Here is a 23886-nt window from a genome sequence, read left to right as displayed (position 1 = left end):
CCGTTATTGATACACTGAAGAAGATTTCTCTGGTGGAGAACATAATTCTTTTTATCAAATAATGTTGTTAAAAGTTTCTCTGTTGTTGTCTTAACATTAAATGACTTTTGATAATCACTCAACCATTCTTTTTGAGGCGTACCCTTTGAACAAGCAAATGGAAGATCCTGATGTTTTGAATGGAGTTCTTTTGGGTATTTTAAGTCGACTTCAAAATAATACCCAACCTTCCAATCATCAAGATCCTCTTGCGTGTTATTTAATAGCTCATTAAAAACTTCTTGTTCATCTTTCTTTGGAACCCATTCTAACCCACCATATGGAACAGCTTGGGACATTGCCCAACCATACAAGTTATTCGCATCATAATACATCAAGAAAGAGCTCTTTTTCTTGGAATCATAATCTTGAAGATACTTGTTGTTTGCTTTCGCATATCTCTTTTTACAAACCTGGGAAATTCCTCCACGTTTTGCCTTCTCAATCATTAGGAGCATATCAACATCTGTAATTAAATCAATTTCTTGTTTCGTCATCTTTAACATTGCGCTCCATGCTAATCCTGGAGATGTAAAATAATGTGCTGGGTCTAGTTCATATCCCTTTAAACAAATATCACGGAATGATTCAAAAACGTCAGCCAAAAGAAGGACATCCGTTTTCAAATACAAATCATGATAACCCCCCATGTTTTTAATCCCATGTTCTTTCCAAACATTTTGAGCGTGTTCATATTCTTTATCCGTTATCCCAATATTGTTGAGTTCATTCCAAAAATCATCTTTGCTTGGCAACTGTGTATCGTTGAACCTTTCAAACGAATCCATGTAGTCATATGGATAAATTCCCTTTTGAGTTAATAAATTTGTGTTTTCAAAAGCTCCTTCAAGATTAGGAAATGACTTTAGATTGTTTACAAGATTTCCCAAACCACTTGCCATAAATTTAAAGGAGTCAAGAAATCTTATTTTGGTTAATGGACTTGATGGGATTATCTTTGTGTAAGAAATATAATTTTGATCTGTACTTGGAATTGCTGTTATTTTTCCAGTCGTTTTTGCCAACTCTCTTATAAAAAGATGTGTGTCATAATGAGAATTATTATGTAGAAACACAGGTATAAACTTTGGTTTTTCTTTAATTTTTTTATTCTCCATGATAATTTTTGTTAATCGAATACAATCATTTTCAAGATTTTCTACAAATTTTTCAGGAGCCTTTGCCCCCCGGTATCCAACTACTTTATTTAATTCATCACCAATTCCAGATTTAATATAATAACAGAAACCACAAGGAATGTGCTCTTGATATTTTCCACCATCATTACATTTTTGTAGGATGCTCTCAAAATCAGCATATATAACAAATGGGTGTTTAATTGTTTTCTCTGTGTCTTTAAAATAAATTGAAGAACCCTTGTCTGGCATCTTAACAACCGTTGATTTATGTTCACTACAATATTTAGAATGTCTTCCTAACCGCTCCTTTGTCTTAAACCAATTTAGACATCTTGGGCACACATGAATTTTGTTTGTTCTCTTTGTTAACTGTGTTCTTACTAACTTTGCAAAATCTTTAATAAGTACATAATGTGAATTATCTCCATCCTTTATCAAAAGAAGATTAATATTTATTGTCTTCAGATCTCTTGAGAAATAAATTGGTTGAACATTCAAATTATCAGTTAACCCATAAACATTAACAGACATGTTATTTAACTTTTCAAATCTCTTTATATCTTTAACTTTCATCGGCATCTGAATATTTCCCAATTTTAACTCATTCTCATACTTATAATATTTTGAAGCTCTATGTGGATTTTTCCCATGGTCAACTGGGTGAAGATGTGCAAGAATAGACCAGATAAAACATTTATTATCATTATTTTTTATATTGATTATAGCCTGTTTCCCCCTAATTTTTTGTGGAAGATCAATGTAAGATGATCCACTAAGAGGCCCAGAGCTAACAACATGAACATCAACAGAGTTTGTTCCACCAATAACCCCTCCACTTTGTACACCAAGCATTGCATCCCAACCACTATAATCATGGCTTTCTAACCCGGGGTGTAAATCTTCTCCAAAATCTTCAAAATTTTCATTAGCATTTACAATATATTTATTATCACACCTCTTATAAATATCATGAGTCTCCCCATCTTTTGTTGATTTATAGTTTATCCCAAAATAATATTTAAATGGACCCATTTCCTTAAAAGTTTTTTCAAAGAATTTCCTAAGTTCAGGTCTAATATTCCCAAAGTTTTCATTAAAATTATCTGTATCTGATTCATCAAAAGAAAATCTTATAATTTTAACGTGGTTCTTAAATGCGTTGTCTTGTCTAGAAACACTAAACAATTTTTTCCGATGAGAAGCAGTTTTTAGGTGTATCTTATATCCAGCTTTTAGAATATCTTTTTGGCACTTGTTGCATCTCATGGTTAATGAGGGGGGAGCTAATTTTTTTGCATGACCAGCAGTGGTTAAATGTCTTTTAAAACTAGATTTATTTATAAATTTTTTACAAGGCTCACACTTTATTTTTTCCTGTCCAACTAAATCATTCTTATTTACCCCAAGATGTTTTTTAGTTTTATTATGTTGATAAATAAACTTAACTGACACGTTGCATTTTTCACAAAAAGTCATATTTATAGGTGAACAATCTCGTGAGATTTTGGCACTCATTACCTTCGCAAAAGCGGAAGGTTATGTTTTGATCGCTGTGTATTTATTTGTATGTCTGTGTGTGTGTATGTTAATCGCATAACTCAAAAAGTATTCAACCGAATTGCATGAAATTTGGTGGGATGATTGGTTATTATACGGGACACATTTGATTAGATTTTGGGAAACAGATTTGCTCAAATTCTGACTATTTTTAACTCGATCGTATTTCACTCAAAGTTATGAGCGACTGAAGAAGAAGATGTCCATCCAGGACGTCATCACTATAACGCGATCTCCCGCGATCATTTCAACCTCAAAAAAAATTATAATTGCAGATTTGTCAAGAGATGAGGCATATTAACAAACGAATGAAACAGATTTGCTCAAATTCTGACTATTTTTAACTCGATCGTATTTCACTCAAAGTTATGAGCGACTGAAGAAGAGGATGTCCATCCAAGACGTCATCACTATAACGCGATCTCCCGCAATCATTTCAACCTCAAATGAAATTCAAATTGCAGATTTGTCAATCGGGGAGGCATATTAACAGACGAATGAAACAGATTTGCTCAAATTCTGATTTTTAAAAATCGATCGCATTTCACATAAAGTTTCACATCGCATACACTCCCATGCCAAGTACAGAACAGTAGCTGCGGCGAAGGTATGCGCTCTACCGAGTGCCCGGATTCTAGTTTAACTATGAATCTTTCCTTAAAGCCACGCACATTTGGCACCAAGCCAACTTTTAATCTGACTCAGAACTTTGAGATTCAAGGAAGCTCGAGAAATCACTCGTTGTGTCATCATCAATAAAGCTTGACTCATATTCATCATTTGAGCACAGGCTATCAGAATCATAGGAATCTTCATCCCCAATTGTTTCTCCATCACTATCATGACTTGTGAGATCTTCAGAGTCAGACCATGAATCTAAAAAATCTTCTAAATCGTAATTACTCATATTTATAGGGCTATAATTCATAGTCTGATTCTTCAGAGTCAGATGGTAGAGGTGAATTTGGATGAAGACGTGTATATGTTTCTAGCGAACCACTTTTAATTATATATTTTTTTAAAATTCTTTTAGAGTTTTCTTCTTCCAAATAATCTTGATAATCATCATAAGCCGTTTGTCTTTTTTCTTCTTTGAGATATGGTTGAACTGGTTGATCTGAATACAAGCGTATAAATTTGTCTAAATTAAACATTAAAGTAAAATTTCTTTCCTTATGATCTATTTCAATTTTTGATAGATGCATGATGCCTTCAAAATTACAATAAACCATCTCACCAATAAGATGGTCAACATAATCTTTTAAATAATAACCGCCGCAAGTATCTTTAACTTTATTCATAAATGTGAATCCAAAAGACCCTCCCATAGTTTTATCATAAAATGTTTTTTGTTTAAGGGTTAGCAAATTGAAAGCTTTTTTAATTTGATCAATAATTATTGTATCAACACTAATAAATTTTTTATTACACATCTGAAAATGAATCTCTCCAACAGACCATTTTAAATCAGATATATTTTTAATTGAGCTTCTTTCCAAATATCTTGGAGGAGAGTGGCTCAATAACGTATCAGTTTTTTCAAGAGGATCTCTGAGAATTCCGCTGAAGAAATCAATTGTGTTTTGAATTGTGTGCCCCATTTATATATGAAAACTTTACTTAAACTAAATTACATTTCCATCGAGCCCAATAATTTTTCTTTCAATATCCTTTTGGATAATAATATTTTTAACATTAAAAGTTATCTTCAAATAATCTTTAATTATCATTGACCTAAATGTCATCTCTCCGGTTATGATTTTATTATTAACATCAATATCTGTTTTATTAAAAAATATACATACATCTCCTTTACTTGAGTTGATGGTCTTATCATTAAGTTCCAAAGAAGTGGCGTCCAATTTTTCACCAATCTTTTCATAAATAGCCATTAGAAGGGGGGAGACATGATCCAAATGGACTTTTATCGATTTTTTAGCTGGAATAGAAAATCCGCGGCCTTTAAACATAATTGATGGACTAATATTATCATTTAATTCGGGATAAACCCAAAAATTACCATATTTATCTTTGTTCAACTTTACATCTTTGACACAATCAATAGAACCTTCGGTAATAGATTGAAATTGGTCTTTTGTGTTGTGAAACATTGTATTTATTAGTGAATAAACTTGCATTTAGTTTAAGTAAAAATTTACCACATAAATATGATAAGTTCTGAAGGATATTTAGAATTTCCAGACTCTCCATATGATAAATTAGAGAATTGTCCGGCTTGTGATAGAATAGGGATTAATGATGAGGATTCATATAAACAATGTATTTTCTGTGATTTAATTTTAATTAATGATAATAAGAAATATAAAAAAACATATAACACTTTTAAATTAGAACCAAAAATGAATTACTTTACAAGATTAATAAGAGAGATGAATGTTAAGTATTGTGATGATAATACACCATTTCTTTCAAGGGAAGAGACTAATTGTATTGAGGAAATGTATAAGGGTTTAATGATATTTATTATTCAAAATAATTTTAATGGAAATGTTAATACAAGATACTACATAAATAAAATAATGAATTATTTTGAAATTAAACCTGAACTCAGGATAAAATATAGAGTTTCTCAAATAGCTCAAAAAAAGTTGGATAACTTGTTTTCCAAATATATAAATGAATGATTTTTTACCCGTTTGGGAAAATAAGATAAAATTTAATAACCATAAAAACATTCCAAATTCATTGAGATGTTTAATAGTTGGTTCAAGCGGATGTGGGAAAACCTGTTTACTTTTAAAGATGCTCCTTGGTTCTAATTTTTTAGATTATGATAATTTAATAATTTTTACAAAGTCAAGTTTTCAACCCGAGTATCAACTACTCTCACAGGGTTTTAATGCGGGTCTTAAAAAGGAAGACATTATCGGTTTATTTAAACTTCAAAACAAACTAAATGATTATAATATTGATGATATAATACAATTATTTTGTGATACACAGAAATCAAAATCGAAACCCATAACTTGTATTCTCAGTGATAATACGGATGATATACCTTCACCTCAAGATTTAGATAAATCAAAAAAGAACCTCGTCATCTTTGATGATTGTGTTAATGAGAGAAACCAAACAGTAATGGATAGCTACTATACAAGAGGGAGACATTCTTCTTGTAATTGTATATATCTTAGTCAATCATATTTTCAACTCCCTCGACGCTCAATAAGAAACAATGCCAATACTTTTATTTTATTTAAGTTAAATTCAATAGATGTAAATAATTTTTGGAGAGATAATTGCTCTACGTTATGTAGTAAAAAAGAATTTGAAAATTATATGAAACACACGATTGGAAAATATAAATATATTGTTGTGAAACAAGATGAGATACTAAATGATATTTTTCAATACTAAATGAATACCGAAGAAAGAGAAAGAAAGTTTAAGGAACATCAACAATTAGTTTCAAAAGTTGTTAAACAACAGGAAGAGATAAAGAAGAAACGGAAACAGAAACTAACTGGTGAAGAAGCCTTTGAAAGAAAACAAGAGAAATTCTTTAAACCACTTTTGAAAACTCAACACCCTACAGTTCCCACGGTAGAATTTACTCCGAAAAAACTTCAAATGCTCAAAGATTTTAGTCAGATAACAAAACAAGAACTTGGTGAATTAGAATATGATGACGAGGGATTATTTCGGAAACTTGAGCAGGTAAATCAACCCCCTAATTATGTTGTGGAAGCTCTTCAAAACAATGAATATTCGGCGGGTTCAAAAACCAGAGCAGGTCTCATTCCAACAGAAGAACCAGCAGTGTTTCATCTTGTGGAATAAAAGGTATTGATATTTAATGATGAATTGATGTTCTTGAGTTCTACTCAACCAAATGTTAAATTAACTCCAAGATTAATGTTTCTTCTAACAAATCCCGGATTCAGCGGTTCAAAATATTTTGAGGAACCACTTGATATGGAAAGAGAGGAAGATAGGGTATATATTGAGTTGTTAAATGCACTTGATTATGGAGTTTCTGTTGCTGGTAAAAGTAAGAAGAACGAGAAGGAGAAACATATTATTGATGCTTTAAGTAAGCTTGGTTCGGGTGTTAGTTTTCTTCCAAATGACCCATCACAATTAGTTAATAGGCTATTATTGTTGTTAGGTAGTAAGAAGGCTGGAAACAACAATTGTTTTAATGAATCCTCAGCCATTTTAGATCAGTTGATGAATATGAAAATAATTAATAAATGTCAATACAAAGATATTTTATTAGATATTAAATAAGATGAGAAGCACAATTCTTAGTTTTAATTTCACAACGAGCGATTACACAGCTTCATTCCCTTACCCACTACAACTTGACCCCCTTACCTCATATGAGGCATCTTTGTTGTCAATGGAAACTTACAATACCCTTTTTAATATCACAGAGAAAAACAACAAGTTTAGTTATAATCCAGGCACTGCCTACAAAACTATAACCGTTTCACCTGGAGCTTACGAGATTTCTCAAATATCTTCAGAAGTCTCTCGCCTTATGAAAGAAAAAGGTGATGAACCAAAAAATATTGTAATAGATATTCAAACACACACTTCAAAATCAACTATTAAACTGAAAAATAATTATAAAGTTGATTTCACGATTGAAAATTCGTTCAGAGAGCTATTGGGTTTCTCTTCAAAAAAGATTGAAAATAACGGGACGTTTTACAGTGATAATGTTATCCAAATATCCTCCGGTATAAATTCAGTATTAATTCATTGTGATTTGATTGATGGTGCTTATAACGATGGAATAAGAACAAATACAATATTTTCATTCAGTGCATACTCAACCCCGATTGGTTATAAATTTAATATGGAACCAAAAAATCTTGTCTATTTACCTGTGTCAGGAAAAACCATATACAGAGTAAATTTTAGGATAACCGACCAAGATAATCGTATGATATCCTTTAATGATGAAATTATATCCATCAGAATTCACCTACGTGAAGTTTTTCAATAAATAAATAATGGTTATTGTAAGAAAACACGAGTTGGGAAAATATAAAATAATTACAGGGGAGGGCATGTTCCTTTCACCAGACTATACAAGGTATGTGGGTAAAGGATACTATAAACCTAAGAGACAACGGGGTGTGGGTCATCAATTTCGAAATAAAGGAGATGGGATAATTGATACTCTAATGGGTATTGGTTCAACCATTCTTAAACATAAAGACCTAATTGGTTCAACTGCTTCTCTCATGGGAAATGTAGCGGGTGTTGTAAAGAGTATAAAAGATGCTCAAAAGGAGTCCCATAAATTACAAGCAATCAAAGAAATTAAAAAAGGTAAAACTCAACTATCTTCACAAGAACGACAAAAAATCATTAAAATACTTGGGTCAGGGTTTCAACAATTTTAATACTATATAAATACAAGTATGGAAGCGATTGATAGTATCTATGATTTGGATGATACGATTATCATTTCAAACTCTACTAAAAAGGAAGACTATTTTAAGGTAAATGCTATTACAGGAACCGACTGGAATTCAAACGGAACAAAAAGTTTTGAAATAAATAATCAACAAACTTACTTGAATATAGCTGATAGTTTCTTGCTGTGTAAATTTAAATTCACTAAGGCTGCGAATAATACTAATGCTACACTCGTAAATGATTTCTTCTGGAAAATGTTTGACAGTGTTCGCCTGTATATTGGAACACAAGAGGTTGAAGCGGTTGATTATGTCTCTGCTACATCTGAAATGATGAAATTTACACTATATTCGTTTGGTGATAGAATGGGTAAGGGAGCTGTTGAAGGCTTTATTCCTGATATGTCAACGGGAACAAACACAGACCCTGGTTATAGTCAAAGGAAGTCAATGTATAATGATGAAACAAAAGCAGTGAATAGTTTTACCGTAGCAGTACCTCTTAAAGGTATATTTGGATTTTGCGATTATGATAAAGTTTTGTATGGTCTTAAAATTAGATTTCAACTACAAAGGAATGATAATGTAAATAGGTTGCTTTTTGGGGATGAAAATGCTTTTGGAGACAACAATAAATTTGTTATTAATGATTTGTGTTGGTATATCAGTGAATATACTCCTAATCTTAAAACGGAAGAGATGTTAAATAGAAGACTTAACTCAAAGAAACCGCTAAATGTATCATACCTTAAAAGAAGATGTCAACACGTTAAACTGGAACACACTACCTACACTTGGAATTTAGGTGTTCTTCAAGGAAAGCCACGATACCTCTGGCTCATTTTTAAAAAACCAGATGGAGAGGACGGTACTAATAAGAATAATGCGCTGAGTGATAATGCTAAGGTGAAACAACTTCGGGTTTCTCTTGATGGCACATTTTATCCACGAGATAGATTGGAAATTGATTGGGAAAAAAATGATTATGCAGAAGCCTACAAGTCCTACCAAAAGGTGTGTGAAAGTAATGGTAATAATGATCCTATTTTGGATATGGTTGCATTTAAAGGTTTATATACAATCTACGCAATTGACCTGAGTTCTCAAAAGGAAACTATAAAGTCTAATCGAGTGGATACTTCTCTATACATTGAAAGAGGGGAGAGTGAAGAGGTTAATGCATATTGTTTGCTTTTGGAGGAAACAGAATTACAGATTAATACAGATAATGGTGTTATGATTAATATCACATCGGTTTTTTCTCATAAATAAATGGTTGGGGTATATGTTAATCAAATCAATCTTAATAAATTAACATCTTGTATTCAAAATCAAAAGCCTTGTATTATTAATGTTAATACAATTCAAAGAAAAGGAGCTGTAAGAATTGATGTTTTACTCACTCACACACAAGCAAAAACACTAAATGATGTTGGATCACTTAAAATTAAAATGACGAAACCTATGTTAAAGAAATATTCAATAGACGAGTCAAGAGGAGGATTTCTCCCGTTTCTAATTCCTTTATTTGCTGGTTTAAGTGCGGCGGGAGCATTGACTGGTGGTATTTCAGCAGCGGTAAAAACTGCTAACGAAAGGAAGGCACAACTAAAAGCTCAAAAAGAATTGGAAAGACATAACAAGGAGTTGGAGAAACAAATTGTAGATTTTGCTCACCCACTGCCTGATAAAGCTAGATTGTTGGTTGGTGATATGCTTTCCTCTATCACTCAAGCGGGTGTTAAACTAACTAAACGGGGTAATGGATTGTATCTTTCTCATAAATAAATGGATAAATGGTTTAAACAATTTGGAAAGAATACAACGTCAAATATAGAACTAGCCAAGTATTGTAAAACACTAAAAATTGATAATGTGGTAATCTGTATGAGAGATGAATTAATACATATAAATAAGAATACAAAGAATATTATTATGAATTTAGACACACAGAATGGTTCTCATTGGGTTTGTATTCATAATAGTCAGGATAAATATTATTTTGATAGTTATGGTATGCCACCACCTGTTGAAGTAATACAATTCTTACAGAATGGTGTTTATCAAACATTTCAAGTTCAAGAAATTAATTCTAAATGTTGTGGTCAATTATGTTTATATGTATTATTTCAACTCAACAATAATGAAAATTTTTATGATATCATTTTTAATCTAATATAAATGACTTATGTTGGAAAAGATGGTTCTATCTTTGGAAAATCCTCCCAGGATATTGATTTATCAAATTATTATACAAGGGCACAGGCTGAACGACAAAAATATAGTATAAGTAAAAATATTAATATGAAGAATACTTATAAATTAATCAATTATCCAAACCCTACAGATGCGAATGACTTAATTAGATTCAGTGATTTATCACACTTGTTAAATAAAACAGCACGTTTTGTGAAACAAGTAAAATTTACAACCACAACACCTGGTTATACTGACCATACACCTTTCCTCATTGAATTTAACTACCTGCTTACAATTGAATTTTATAAAGAAGGACATTTAGTTAATATGCGAATTAATAAATGGGGGTATGATATGCCTGATTTAGGGTATAATTGGTCTTTTTCAATAAACTTAGAAGACCTACATGATTTAAATCAGTCTCGTAAAGAAGAATATTATCCACTTGGTGAAGATAAGGATTTATGTGGAAGTACAATTAGTAAACAACAAATACGTGATTTTAAGAAAATAAAAATATATGATAGTATAGCGATGATTCGCATGACAAAGAAGGAAGGTAATGAGATAAGGATAGAAAGTCGAGGAATACAAACCGATTTGGTAGTGGGAAGATGGGGTGGTATTACCTGTCATAATATTAATCTCACATATATTTCTGATACATAAATGACAGGAAGAAGACTACAAGAGAATTATAATTTTTGTATTCAAGGATACCTACAAGAAAAGGGTGCTCGGTTTTACATACCGTACGAATTGGAACATACACATGGAAATTTTGTTATTAAAAACTGGCCTTATACTGATATTGTTAAACCAACAAATAGAGACTTGTTTAATGTATTAAATAAAAATGAACTTCTCAAAGTTATTAAATATAAAACTCTTTTAGAAATCGTTAACAAATCTTATTGGTATCCTATTATGAGAAAAATAATTATAGATACAAGAATATCTCAAAATCCAGATGAGTATATGTATAATATTATTTGGGACTCAAGCTCAAGGGTTGTAAGGGCTGAGAAAGGAATTGAAGAAGAGAAGGAGGAGGAGGAGAGGGAGGAGAGGGAGATGGAAATCAGTGAGATTCGTAAAAGATTAAATGTATTACATCAAATAAATCAATCTCAACGCACCGAAGAGGAAAATAAAGAAAGAATGACTCTTGTGAAAAAATTGGTTTTAAAAACGGATGAGATGAGTTCAATTTCAGGGAGGAGATCTAAACGAGAAAGTGGTATTGACTTTAGTTAGTTTTATTTGTAAATAAATGGAGGAGAAAGTGAAGACATTTCTAAGGATTCTTTATTTTTTAAAAATTAAGATAGAAATGTATATGTTAAAAACTAAAAAGGTTTTGATACTCTGTCGGAATTTTTCTGATAAATAAATATGAGTTATTGTCTCAAATGTAAAAAGAAAACTAAATCTAAAAGTGTATTGTATGTTAAAGCTAAAAATAATAGAGTTTATCAAAAAGGAATATGTCAAGTGTGTGGTTCTAAAAAGTGTCAATTCATCTCTCCTAAAAGTGGAGGAGACATACAAAAGTTTCTGTCAGGAAGTAAATTTACAACAACTGGAATTCCTGGGGAACTACATCTACCTGGATATTCTTTCTGTGGCCCAGGAACAAACTTGGATAAAAGATTAGATGAGACTGACAATCCTAAACCTTGGTCCAGACCAAAAAATAGGGTTGATGAAGTGTGTATGAAGCATGATATTGCTTATGGGGATACCACCACATTGAATGAAAAACATGAATCAGACAGAGAAATGTTGTATAATTTGTCTTTGATACGAAATCCGACATTGAGAGAGAAAGTTGATAGGTTTATTGTGAAAAAAATGATAAGTGTTAAATTGAAACTTGGTCTTGGTTATTTCCCAAAAAACTATTAAACTCCAATGATGTTATCAAGACTGAGGAGCTTTTGGCTAATGAATTACATAAACCTATAATCACAAAGTTTAAAAGAAGGAAAGTTTATTCTAAATACACTGACCACATATGGTCCGCTGATTTAATCGAACTAAAAAATGATAAGGGATACAAGTATGCTTTAACCGTTATTGATTTGAGGAGTAGATTTGCTTGGGTTGTTCCTTTGAAAAACAAGAGAGGTTATACTCTGATGTTAGCCTTCCAACAGATATTTAATAAAAGTAAAAGAAAACCAAAGAAACTGTGGACCGATGAGGGAACAGAGTTCTATAACAAAATATTTATGAAATTTCTTAAGGGGGAGGGTATTAAATTATACAGCACCTTTAATGAAGGAAAAGCAGTTGTTATTGAGCGTTTTAATCGTACTTTAAAAGAGAAATTATATAAAAAATTCACACAACTCGGTTCTCAAAAATGGGTCTATTTAATTCAGGATATTGTAGATAATTACAATAATACAGTTCATTCATCAACAAAATCAAAACCATCAGAAACATTTACAAAATTAGAATATGAAAAGGAGATTAATTTGAGAAAGCCCAAGTTTAAAGTTGGTGATATTGTAAGAATATACAGATGGAAAAGCCATTTTGAGAAAGGTTATACACAAAAATGGACTCGTGAATTATTTAAAATCATTGATGTAATGGATACAGTCCCTTGGACTTACAAATTATATGATATGAATGGGGAAGAAATCTTGGGTTCATTTTACTCACAAGAATTACAAAAAACAAAACTGGTAAAAAGCTAAAGGGAATAAAGAAGGGGGTTATAAAACAAACTCTCGGATTTGATGATTATAAAAACACGATGGATACAAAGGAGGTTGTGTACAGAAATATTAAAGGAATAAGAAGTTATAAACATAAAATATATTCCGAGAAAGTTCTTAAGAAGGCACTTGGTGCATATGATGATAAACGATATTTAAATAATGATGGGAACACATCGGTTCCTTTTGGATATCATACCTCTTGCTAAAGGGGGGATGTACAATGGAAGTATAGATAATCTACTAAATCACCTCGATACATGAGTCAATGGGTAATAAACGGGGGATCACAGGTAGGTGGATTTTAGAGCCTCGATACATGAGCAGTGGGATCATAGACAAACAGTGAACCTCGATATAGGAGGATAATAAACGGGGGATCCCTGGCAGAGGGGGTAATAAACAGAAGGACCAAAGGACCGCAAACAATCAGTGAACCCCGTATTGCCTCGCCAACGGCGAGGCTAGAGAATTACTAACTTGATAACTTTTTTTATATGACGCCGCTCGGCTCCGCCTTCGCTTTGTCTTTAAAAAAAAGTTATATCATCATCCACAGGATTATACAAGCTGCCCGTCGAAACACGGCGCGTTTCGAGGGTGATGCCTATCGGCATCACCACTCGAAACTAGCAGAGTGTATGGCGGAAAAACGTTCATGATTTCCCAAAAACCCACTTTAAAAAACACACGATTAGGGGCAAAATAACAACGATTTTAGGACTTTTGGGCCATTTTTCAGCGATTTTGTGCCTTTTCACCCCCTTTTCCAGTCAAAAAGCCCCATTTTGGGTGTCCCAGTGGCTTGGGTGCAGGTGTCCCAGTATCAACCTTTTTCCCCTACTAAGGTGTGTCAGAGATTTCAGAATAGCTCGGAGAAAGGGAAGGATGGGGCGGACAAAAGGTTTGATGGTGATTGGGTGAGCCACAATGAGGTGTTATTTGAGGAGGGGGAAGAGCGAGGCAGAAGGTTGGGGGAGATGGAGGTGAGAGTTTGAAGGGGGAAGAAGCGGGGAGGACGCTTTGAGGAGGGGGAGTGAGCGGGGGGAAATTGAGAAGCAATGAGGGTGGGGAGATTTGAAGGGGAGGGGTGAGGGGGGAGTTTGGGAGGGAAGGGACAAGGGGAGGGATTTGAAAGGGATGGGATATGGGGGAGATTTGGAGGGGAGGGGTGAGGCAGGAGTCTAGGAGGGGAGGGGCGAGGGGGCGTCTTGGCGGGGAGGGGTGAGGGAGTAGTTTAGGAGGGAGGGGGCAAGGGGGGAGATTTGAAAGGGATGGGTGATGGGGAAGATTAGGAGGGGAGGGGTGATGGGGAAGATTTGGAGGGGAGGGGTTATGGGGAAGATTTGGAGGGGAGGGGTGAGATTGGATTTTTGAAAGTATACGATTTATGGGAAACGAACATTTATTGCAAAATGAGTTTCTTGTGACCTTCGAGTTAAAAATACGTTTAAGGACGCTGGATGGAGGATGGAGTGCAGGAGAGTTTAGGGAATGTAGAACAAAGGCACTATAGGAGATGGATATTTTTTTTGGGATGAATTGATTTGGTGAGCAAGTCGAAAGCAGCCTTTTAAAGAAGAAGAAGAAAAAGGTGTTATAAAATATGACGGAATACATAACTTGAGGGGAAAGTGTAAACATTGAAGGTTAATGAGTGAAAACTATCTGGGGAAATGGGGGAGAAACACGTGGTCGAAGAACGAACGAACGAATAAGAATGAATAAACGAATGAGAACAGAGAAGGAAATGTTTTTTGTTTTTTTTTTGAGTTGAGATTTACACAAGGAAGTAGGCTATGGGTGAAAAGACTGGGAATACAGAGAACGAAAGTTATTGGATCACAAACGACGGACCACTGAGAGAAAAACAAAGCCTCAAGGTTGTACAGTGCACACTGTACAAGGCCTTGCTCGCGACACGGCAAACAGACGATCAATTTATGAAAGATAAACACCGAGAAACAACCAAAGTTGCACACAATAACTTCACACACCGAAATATAAATACAGTTTCGACAAAATACAATTGTGAACAGACTTAACTTCGAAAAACGTGGAGACCGTGTGGAGCTTCGAAAAGCCCTGCCGCCGTCTCCAAGATCTCGCGAGATCTCCACCAAGATCTCCACCAAGATCCAAGATCTCGCGAGGCCTGTAGGCGATTTTCAGATGAAAATTGATGATTTTAGAAGTTTGACGTTGTTGACCTTTGATGTTTTGACCTCAAAATTTTTGTTTTCACAATTCAGTGATGACCCAATACGCAAATCCTGTTCAACTTTCAAGTCAATCGGATGAAAAATGACGATTTTAGAAACTTGACCTCAAGGAGACCTTTGACCTCAAAATCAATAGGCTTCTCAGTTGAGAATACACTTACAACTTGGTAAAGTTTAATGATGATCGGTTTAGAATTGCGGCCTGTAGGCGATTGACAGACAGACAAACAAGAAGACGTCATGCAGAGCATGATACTTGCAAAATCCACCCCTCCCAAAAAGAAAAAGTTGCCATGGATACATCAAATTGCCCATTTCATTAGATTATAATTGACTATCTTAATCAAAGCTCGGGTCAATCTGATTAAAATTGATGATTTTCCAAGGTTGACCCCGAGTTGACCTTTGACCTTAAATAGTTGATTTCCTAATTAAGTGAGGCACTGTGCAATTGCTGTTTTATTTCCAAGGCAATTTAATGAAAATTGATGATTTTGGAAGTTTAACCTTCAGTTGACCTTTGGCCTTTTGACCTCAAAAATAGTTGGCTTCCCCATTTAGTGACTCAATATGCAAATACGGTTCAACTTAAGTCAATTGGATGAAAAATGGCAATTTTAGAAATTTGACCTCAAGATTTTGTAACCTGTAGGCGATTGACAGACAAACAATCAGACAATCAGACATCTTCGATTTTGCAAGTAATAAGAAAGACGGGTGAAAACATAACTTCCGTCCACCTTCGGTGGCGGAGGTACAGGGTTAAAATGATTCCGTTTAAAAGGAGCACAAAATCTTGTCGATGACAATACAGCACTGGAGTTAGGTATAAGATGATTTAAATGTTATTTGCGCCTTGGTTCTATTCCTCGTGAGGGGTTATCGGATGATTGCCACGAGGTTATTGACCAGCACAGCCAGTAGTTTGTGGAGCTTTCACACCACAAGGTTCTGTGCTCGTCAATAATCTGTGATCCAAATGGAATGAAAAAACAAATCCTTAAAGTAAAAAAAAGAAATAAAAAAAGAAGGGGGTTCAATTTAATGTTTGAAAGTCCAATAATGTCATCATGAGCTCGTCCAATCGATAGAGTCTAGTTAATTATACACTAGAGTAGCACAAGTAAATGGATGAGGATTTTGTTTTAATTGCCAAAATGAGATACAGTAAAAGAGATGGCTCTAAGCTATCAGCCAGGCCAGTTCAAGTTGGCCTTGCATATTTATCATTATCGAGGAGGCCGCTTGAATTGGCGAGAGATCACTGCATGTACGTACAACTTCATTGAAATGCCCCGTGAAGCCAAAGGTATCAGCCACGAGCATGTGGGGCCGTGAAATGGGTCTCATTGAGCCGCTTGTGCACACCGGCTTGTAGCGCCGCCAGGACATTAGCAACAAAAGCAAAGCTAAATTGCTCATTTGCAAAATGTCAAAGTCGGTTTTTTAATAACTTGCTTGACGTCAGCAAAGATAAAAAAAAAGTTTTGGCCAATTTTCATGTTTTTTTTACCAACAAAATGGAAAAGGGGTGGAGTGGTGGTCGGGTGGCTACACCTCCTCTGACCTCCTTTGCCAAATCAATTATCGGTAAATCTGAACTTCTCATGACCTATAAGGCCTTCGTTTGCTGCTCAATGCAGCACTGCCCTCCATTATGGGTTGGTACCTCTGCTTCTCACATCTCTCCTCTGGATTCTGTAGAATCCAAAGCTTTCAACATCATTGATACTTCCCACAAAATAGAAATCACAAGAACAAGGCCTGCTGCTCCCCCATTGCAGACAGATTGTTGGCACTTTTTATTTATTTATTTATTTTTTAACACACCTCTCCAGTTTATCTCCCTTTGCTCTCGCTCAGCCCACGCCATCGCACAAGCAACTCCAGGATGTACGTGATCTTCCAATAAACCCTCTCCCATTTTAACTCACAAATGATCCACACCTTTTCCCCGATGGCTTGAAGCAGGTGACAATTCGCCAACTCTACAAAAAAAAGAAACCGTGCGATTTTTAACATTCGCCCACCAATAGTAGCAGATAAGGTATCCAGCTTTACATCCATCCAAAGGACGGTGCACTTTGTGATGTGTGAGGCATCAAAACAACAGTTTTAAAGGCCAATAAATTATTGGTGATTGTTGATAGTTGATAGCACACTGCCCTTTGTCGCAGACTCGACAAAGGGCAGTGTGCTACCACTGCAACATACTGTCAGACATTGGCACACGTTACGATTGTTATGTAAGCTGTCCCTATAGTATAGGGGGGAGGCTTTTCCTGTTGCAGGGTTTGTTTCTACAATTATTGCCCCCAATTTTAATGGTATCCCAGAGTTTCTTAGACCCCTAGGAGTACTAAACCACCATTTAGGATTTTTTGACCTAGACCTAATGTTAAAGGTCATGACCTAATTATATAATTTTTTACATTTTTTTTAAACCACAATTCGAATAATTTTTGTCCTATCAGAATAAAATTGCCCTCTATAGATAGCCTCGAGCAAGGAACATTTACGGTGGGATGACGCGATGCAATGACGTCATGATGGAGAAAAATGGTGCCGACCCATGGCGATGTGCTCTATTTTTTTCCGTAATTTTCACCTTTTTATTAGTGCCAAACATCATCGCTACTATCGTATATGCCAGCGGCTATTAGACGTCAGAACGAGAGTTATTGAAGTGGCAGTTTGTCTGAATGTGGATAGAAATGACTGTTTACCAAATGCCTGAGAACAAAGGATTTTACCGTTCACGTAAAAGCGGGAAAAGAGGAGGTGTCTTGGAAAGACTACATCATCATTCATCTCAACAACCACTCCCTAGTATCATGAAAAAAAACTAGAACGACACTCTCGACGTCACAACGTCGACTGATATGCCTCCGCCCACATTATTACATCATTATAATACTTGTACCAAATTTGCTTTAAATCCATTCAGCTGTTCTCAAGTTATCACATTTTTACCTGACATGACCTCTGACCTTTGACCTCTTGCCCCCAAAATTTAATCAACGAATCTTCACATCATTATACATATGTGTACCAAGTTTGAATTGGATCACTTCAGCCGTTCTCCAATTATAGACCTATAACAGACTTTGACCTTTGACCTCTTGGCCCCAAATTCCAATCAGTTAATCTTTACATCATTATACATACCTGTACCAAGTTTTAATTAGATCACTTCAGTCTTTCTCAAGTTATAGACCTATAACAGACTGACCTTTGACCTCTTGGCCCAAAATTATAATCTGTTAATCTTTACATCATTATACATACCTGTACCAAGTTTTAAATTAAATCCCTTCAGCTATCACATTTTTACCTGACATGACCTCTGACCTTTGACTTCTTGACCCAAAAATGTAATCAGTGAATCTTCACATCATTATACATATGTGTACCAAGTTTGAATTCGATCACTTCAGCCGTTCTCAGGTTATAGACGTATAACAGACTTTGACCTTTGATCTTTGACCTCTTGGCCCCAAATTATAATCAATTAATCTTTACATCATTATACATACCTGTACCAAGTTTGAATTAGATCACTTCAGTCTTTCTCAAGTTATAGACCTATTACAGACTTTGACCTTTGCCCCCAAAATCTAGTGATTTAATCTTTACATCATAATACATACCTGTACCAAGTTTGAATGGGATCACCAGTCTTTCTGAAGATATAGACCTATTACAGACTTTGACCTTTGACCTTTGCCCCTAAAATCTAATGAGTTAATCTTTACATCATAATACATACCTGTACCCAGTTTGAATGAGATAACTTCAGTTAGTTCTCAAGTTACAGACCTATTACAGACTTTGACCTTTGATCTCTTGACCCCGAAATATAATCAGTTCATATTTACATCATTCTACATAAGTGCACCAAATTTGGTCAGAATCCCATCACTGGTTCACAAGTTATCGCAGTAACAGCATTTTTACCTAACATGACCTCTGACCTCATAACCCCAAAATCGAATCAGTTCATCTTTACCTCATTATACATACCTGCACCAAGTTTGACTAAGATCCCTTCAGCCGTTCTCAAGTTAACACGGAAATGAAAACCTATCAGGATGGACGGACAGCCGGACCGACAACCTGAAAAAACGACTTCGTCGGCGGAGGCTTAATAAAAACAAGCGTTACACCTAGGTCCCCTGTCGGGGAAGTGATGTGAGTTGACAAAGTGGAAGACGCGAGGCGGCCATCTTGGATTTTGACGTGGCGACCCAATTTTCAACAGCGTTCTTCCTTATGCCGAGATACACCCACACACCAGATTAGAAGTTGGTACTTCGCTTATTTTTCAAGATACTGTATTCATCTCACAAGGTTCAGACATACATGGCGGCGGCCATCTTGGATTTTGACGTGGCGACCCAATTTTCAACAGCGTTCTTCCTTATGCCGAGATACACCCACACACCAGATTAGAAGTTGGTACTTCGCTTATTTTTCAAGATAGTCCGCTCACAAGGTTCAGACATACATGGCGGCGGCCATCTTGGATTTTGACGTGGGTTGCACCCACACACCAAATTAGAATTCGGTCCTTCGCTTACGCACGCACGCACGCACGCACGCACGGACGGAGGGGAAAACCATAGTCCCCCTTTCGTTCCGCGGTGCGACGGGGGACAAAAAAACATGCCAAAAATTAATACATTAAAAATTTTGTCACAACAAACAGACAGACAGGGGTGAAAACATACCCTCCATCCACCTTTGGTGGCAGAGGTAAAAATGGCAAATAGTTCCACAAGGAAAAACCCAATATCAATTATTTTCCCAATTTGACCTGGTGTCGTTAAGTCCCCACCCGCTAGGGCATGAATCGGGGGTCAAAGAAAAAAAATCGTTACATGTTTCATGCATCCCCCAATGTTGATTGCATATACCAAGTTTCATATACCAATCCAATCATATAGTTCCATGTACCATAGTTGATTGCATACCAATCAAAAAAGGATTGAATATGTGCCTTAGACCTTCGCGCCATGAGATGATCATGACAAAATTTGATGAATTTCTGCACACGTGTTTAACAGGAGATAGCATGATGGGCGGACAGACATACAGACCCGATTACAATATCCACTCCCCTCCCCCCCGCCCCCACCCGGTTTTTTTTTTTTTACGCCTCCGCTGACGAAAGAATTATGTTTTCAGGTCCATCCGCGATAGGTTTTCCTTACCGCGACAACTTAAGAACGGCTGAAGAGATCTTAGTCAAACTTGGTACAGGTATGTAGAATATTGTAAAGATTAAATGATTAGAATTTGGGGTCAAGAGGTCAAAGGTCAACGTCTGTAATAGGTCTATAACTTGAGAATGGCTGGAGGGATCAAATTCAAACTTGGTACAGGCATGTATAATGATGTAAAGATTAACCGATTAGATTTTGAGGGTCCCGAAGTCAAAGGTCAAAGGTCAGAAGTCATGTCAGGTAAAAATGTGAGACTTGTGAACAGCTGAAGGGATTTAAATTAAAACTTTGTGCAGGTATGTATAATGATGTAAACATGAACCGATTAAATTTTAGGGTCAATAGCTCAAAGGTCATGTCAGGTAAAAATGTGCTAACTACGGCACAGCTGAATGGATTTAAATCAAACTTGATACTGTACAAGTATTATAATGATGTAATAATGTGGGCAGAGGCATATCAGTCGACGTCGTGACGTCAGAGCCGTTCTCGTTTTTTTGTTTTTGTTTTTTTTTACCCCAAACAGCATGAGGATGAAAACTTACTGCTCCAGCAGCCAGTACAGCCGGCAATGTGATTTCCATAGCGTCTCATGTTCAGCCAAATGCCGGAAGCGCCGGCACACCTGTGCACACCTGAAGGGACAGAATGGCCGACGTCAAATGTATTCAATCAGGGGATCACCAACTTAGCACGATCCACAGAAAAAGAGTTTAGCTCAAGATTGGTAATACTTAAAACATAGACTCCAAATAGCCTGTCATTTAATATTGAATAGTCTGCGCACTCCAAGGCACACTATTTTTTTTTAATCACTCTTATTTACATCAGTTTAATTCCTATTTTAAACACATCCAAATTTTACATTTATGTACTCCATTATCAACATACTTGTACAAGCATGTGTGGACTGTGCTGACATTCACATGTGGAAGGTAACAAGTAATGCATTTGGTAACGACACCTGAGGTGGTGTAAAAACAAGCGTTACGCCTAGTTCCCCCGTCGGGGAAGTGATGTGAGTTGACAAAGTGGAAGACGCAAGGTGGCCATCTTGGATTTTGACGTGGCGACCCAATTTTCAATCGTGTTCTCCCTTATGCGTAGATACACCCACACACCAGATTAGAAGTTCGTTTATTTTTCAAGATATTTCGCTCAAGGTTGACATATATTTGGTGGCGGCCATCTTGGATTTTGACGTGGCGACCCAATTTTCAATAGCGTTCTTCCTTATGCCTAGATACACTCACACACCAGATTAGAAGTTGGTACTTCGCTTATTAGTCCCCTACCGGTGTACACCGGAGGGGACTATAGGTTTGCACTCTGTCCGTCAGTCAGTCCGTCAGTCCGTCAGTCCGTCCGTCAGTCCGTCCGTCCGTCAGTCCGTCCGTCAGTCCGTCAGTCCGTCCGTCACGCAAAGAACAGTTTTCTGGACTTTTTTTCTTCTAAACTCTTAATGCTAATGATTTCAAACTTGGTACATGGTTTCCTCATGATAAGTTACAGATCACGTTCGAACTTCACGACGTTTCGATCATTTTTGACAATGTTATGGCACTTTGAACTTTGGTAATTTCCCCAACAGTTTTCCGGACGACAGACTTCCGGTTGGGGACATGTATTGCAGCGCAATACTCAGAATGCTTGTTAGTCCCTGACCGGTTTATACCGGAGGGGACTCGGTTTGCACGCCGTCCCTCCGTCTGTCCATCAGTCCGTCAGTCAGTCAGTCAGTCCGTCCGTCCGTCCGTCCGTCTGTCAGTCTGTCTGTCACGCAAGGAACAGTTTTCCGGACTTTTTTTTCTAAACTCTTAATGCTAATTAATTCAAACTTGGTACATGGTTTCCTCATGATAAGTTACAGACCAAGATCGAACTTCACGACGTTTCGATCATTTTCGACAAAGTTATGGCACTTTGAACTTTGGTAATTCTGATAATTCTGATGCTCTTTAACTCAGTGCCATTTTAAGTTTTAAATTCCTTTAAAAACCATTTTCTCTGCAATAATAGGACCGATTGAGATCACATTTTCACCGTATGGGGGACTCAGTCTGTAGAATATTTTAATGGTAATTATGACGTCACAGGTCACGTGGTTCGGCCGCCATATTGTTCTTCGTGAAAACACGAAAACCCCTTTTTCACTGCAACGCCTGAACAGATCGAGGCCAATCTTTGCAGGCAGAATCGCACACCCATGACGAACAAAAAAGTCAGCGAGCATGACGTCATGCATCACATGGTTTCAGAGTTATGACGTTTTTAATCATGAATCTTTAAAACCGAGGTCCTCCCTCATTTTTGATCCAATCGAGGGGAAACTTCACAGATCAGTTCTGCATGGCAGTCTACTAAAATGTCCTTTTGGAATTTGCGATAGGGCACGTGGTTTGGCAGATATCGTGAATTAAACGAAAAAAAAATAAAAAAATGGATATCTCTTGAATCGCTTGTACCTCAGACCCTGAGTTGGTAATTATATAATTCACACAGTGCAATACGTGCAGGCCGCTCCACGGAGCGACCTTACGGGCTTATCAATGAGGCGAGGCGTGACACACATGTCTCAGCATACCTCAGATCAAGTTTGAAAACCAGCATCAACCGTGCATAAATTTGCATATTCGATCATTTTTGACAAAGTATGGCACTTTGAACTTTGGTAGGGAACATGTATTGCAGCGCAATACTCAGAATGCTTGTTAGTCCCCTACCGGTGTACACCGGAGGGGACTATAGGTTTGCACGCCGTCCCTCCATCCGTCAGTCCGTCAGTCCGTCAGTCCGTCCGTCAGTCCGTCAGTCCGTCAGTCCGTCCGTCCGTCCGTCCGTCCGTCCGTCCGTCACGCAAAGAACAGTTTTCCGGACTTTTTTTCTAAACGCTTAATGCTAATGATTTCAAACTTGGTACATGGTTTCCTCATGATAAGTTACAGATCACGTTCGAACTTCACGACGTTTCGATCATTTTTGACAATGTTATGGCACTTTGAACTTTGGTAATTTCCCCAACAGTTTTCCGGACGACAGACTTCCGGTTGGGGACATGTATTGCAGCGCAATACTCAGAATGCTTGTTAGTCCCCGACCGGTTTATACCGGAGGGGACTCGGTTTGCACGCCGTCCCTCCGTCTGTCCATCAGTCCGTCAGTCCGTCAGTCAGTCAGTCCGTCCGTCCGTCCGTCTGTCAGTCAGTCTGTCACGCAAGGAACAGTTTTCCGGACTTTTTTTTCTTCTTCATCGTTTGTATCTATTAGACCAGATCATTTTTTATTTTTTTTTGTATACTGAATCGAGACTCGTGAAAGAGCTAACATTTACTTCACAAACAAATCGACCAGACAAACAAAATACACAAAAAGAGGGAGCGGAA

At 36.4% G+C, this 23886-nt stretch overlaps 1 protein-coding gene across 1 annotated transcript in view; it reads right to left on the bottom strand.

Annotated features, from left to right (window-relative positions):
- The window catches only part of FBXO3 (F-box protein 3), a 344255-nt gene that overhangs the window by 218962 nt on the left and 101407 nt on the right, over positions 1-23886 (bottom strand). The window contains exon 2 of the mRNA XM_078783944.1: positions 21049-21138. Coding sequence (XP_078640070.1) covers positions 21049-21138 — 90 coding nt within the window. The remainder of the gene's footprint in view (positions 1-21048; positions 21139-23886) is intronic.

The sequence above is a fragment of the Myxine glutinosa genome, chromosome 8 (assembly GCF_964187855.1).
Source record: "Myxine glutinosa chromosome 8, kmMyxGlut1.1, whole genome shotgun sequence".
Lineage (NCBI taxonomy): Eukaryota > Metazoa > Chordata > Myxini > Myxiniformes > Myxinidae > Myxine > Myxine glutinosa.
This window is presented reverse-complemented; position numbering and strand designations above follow the sequence as displayed.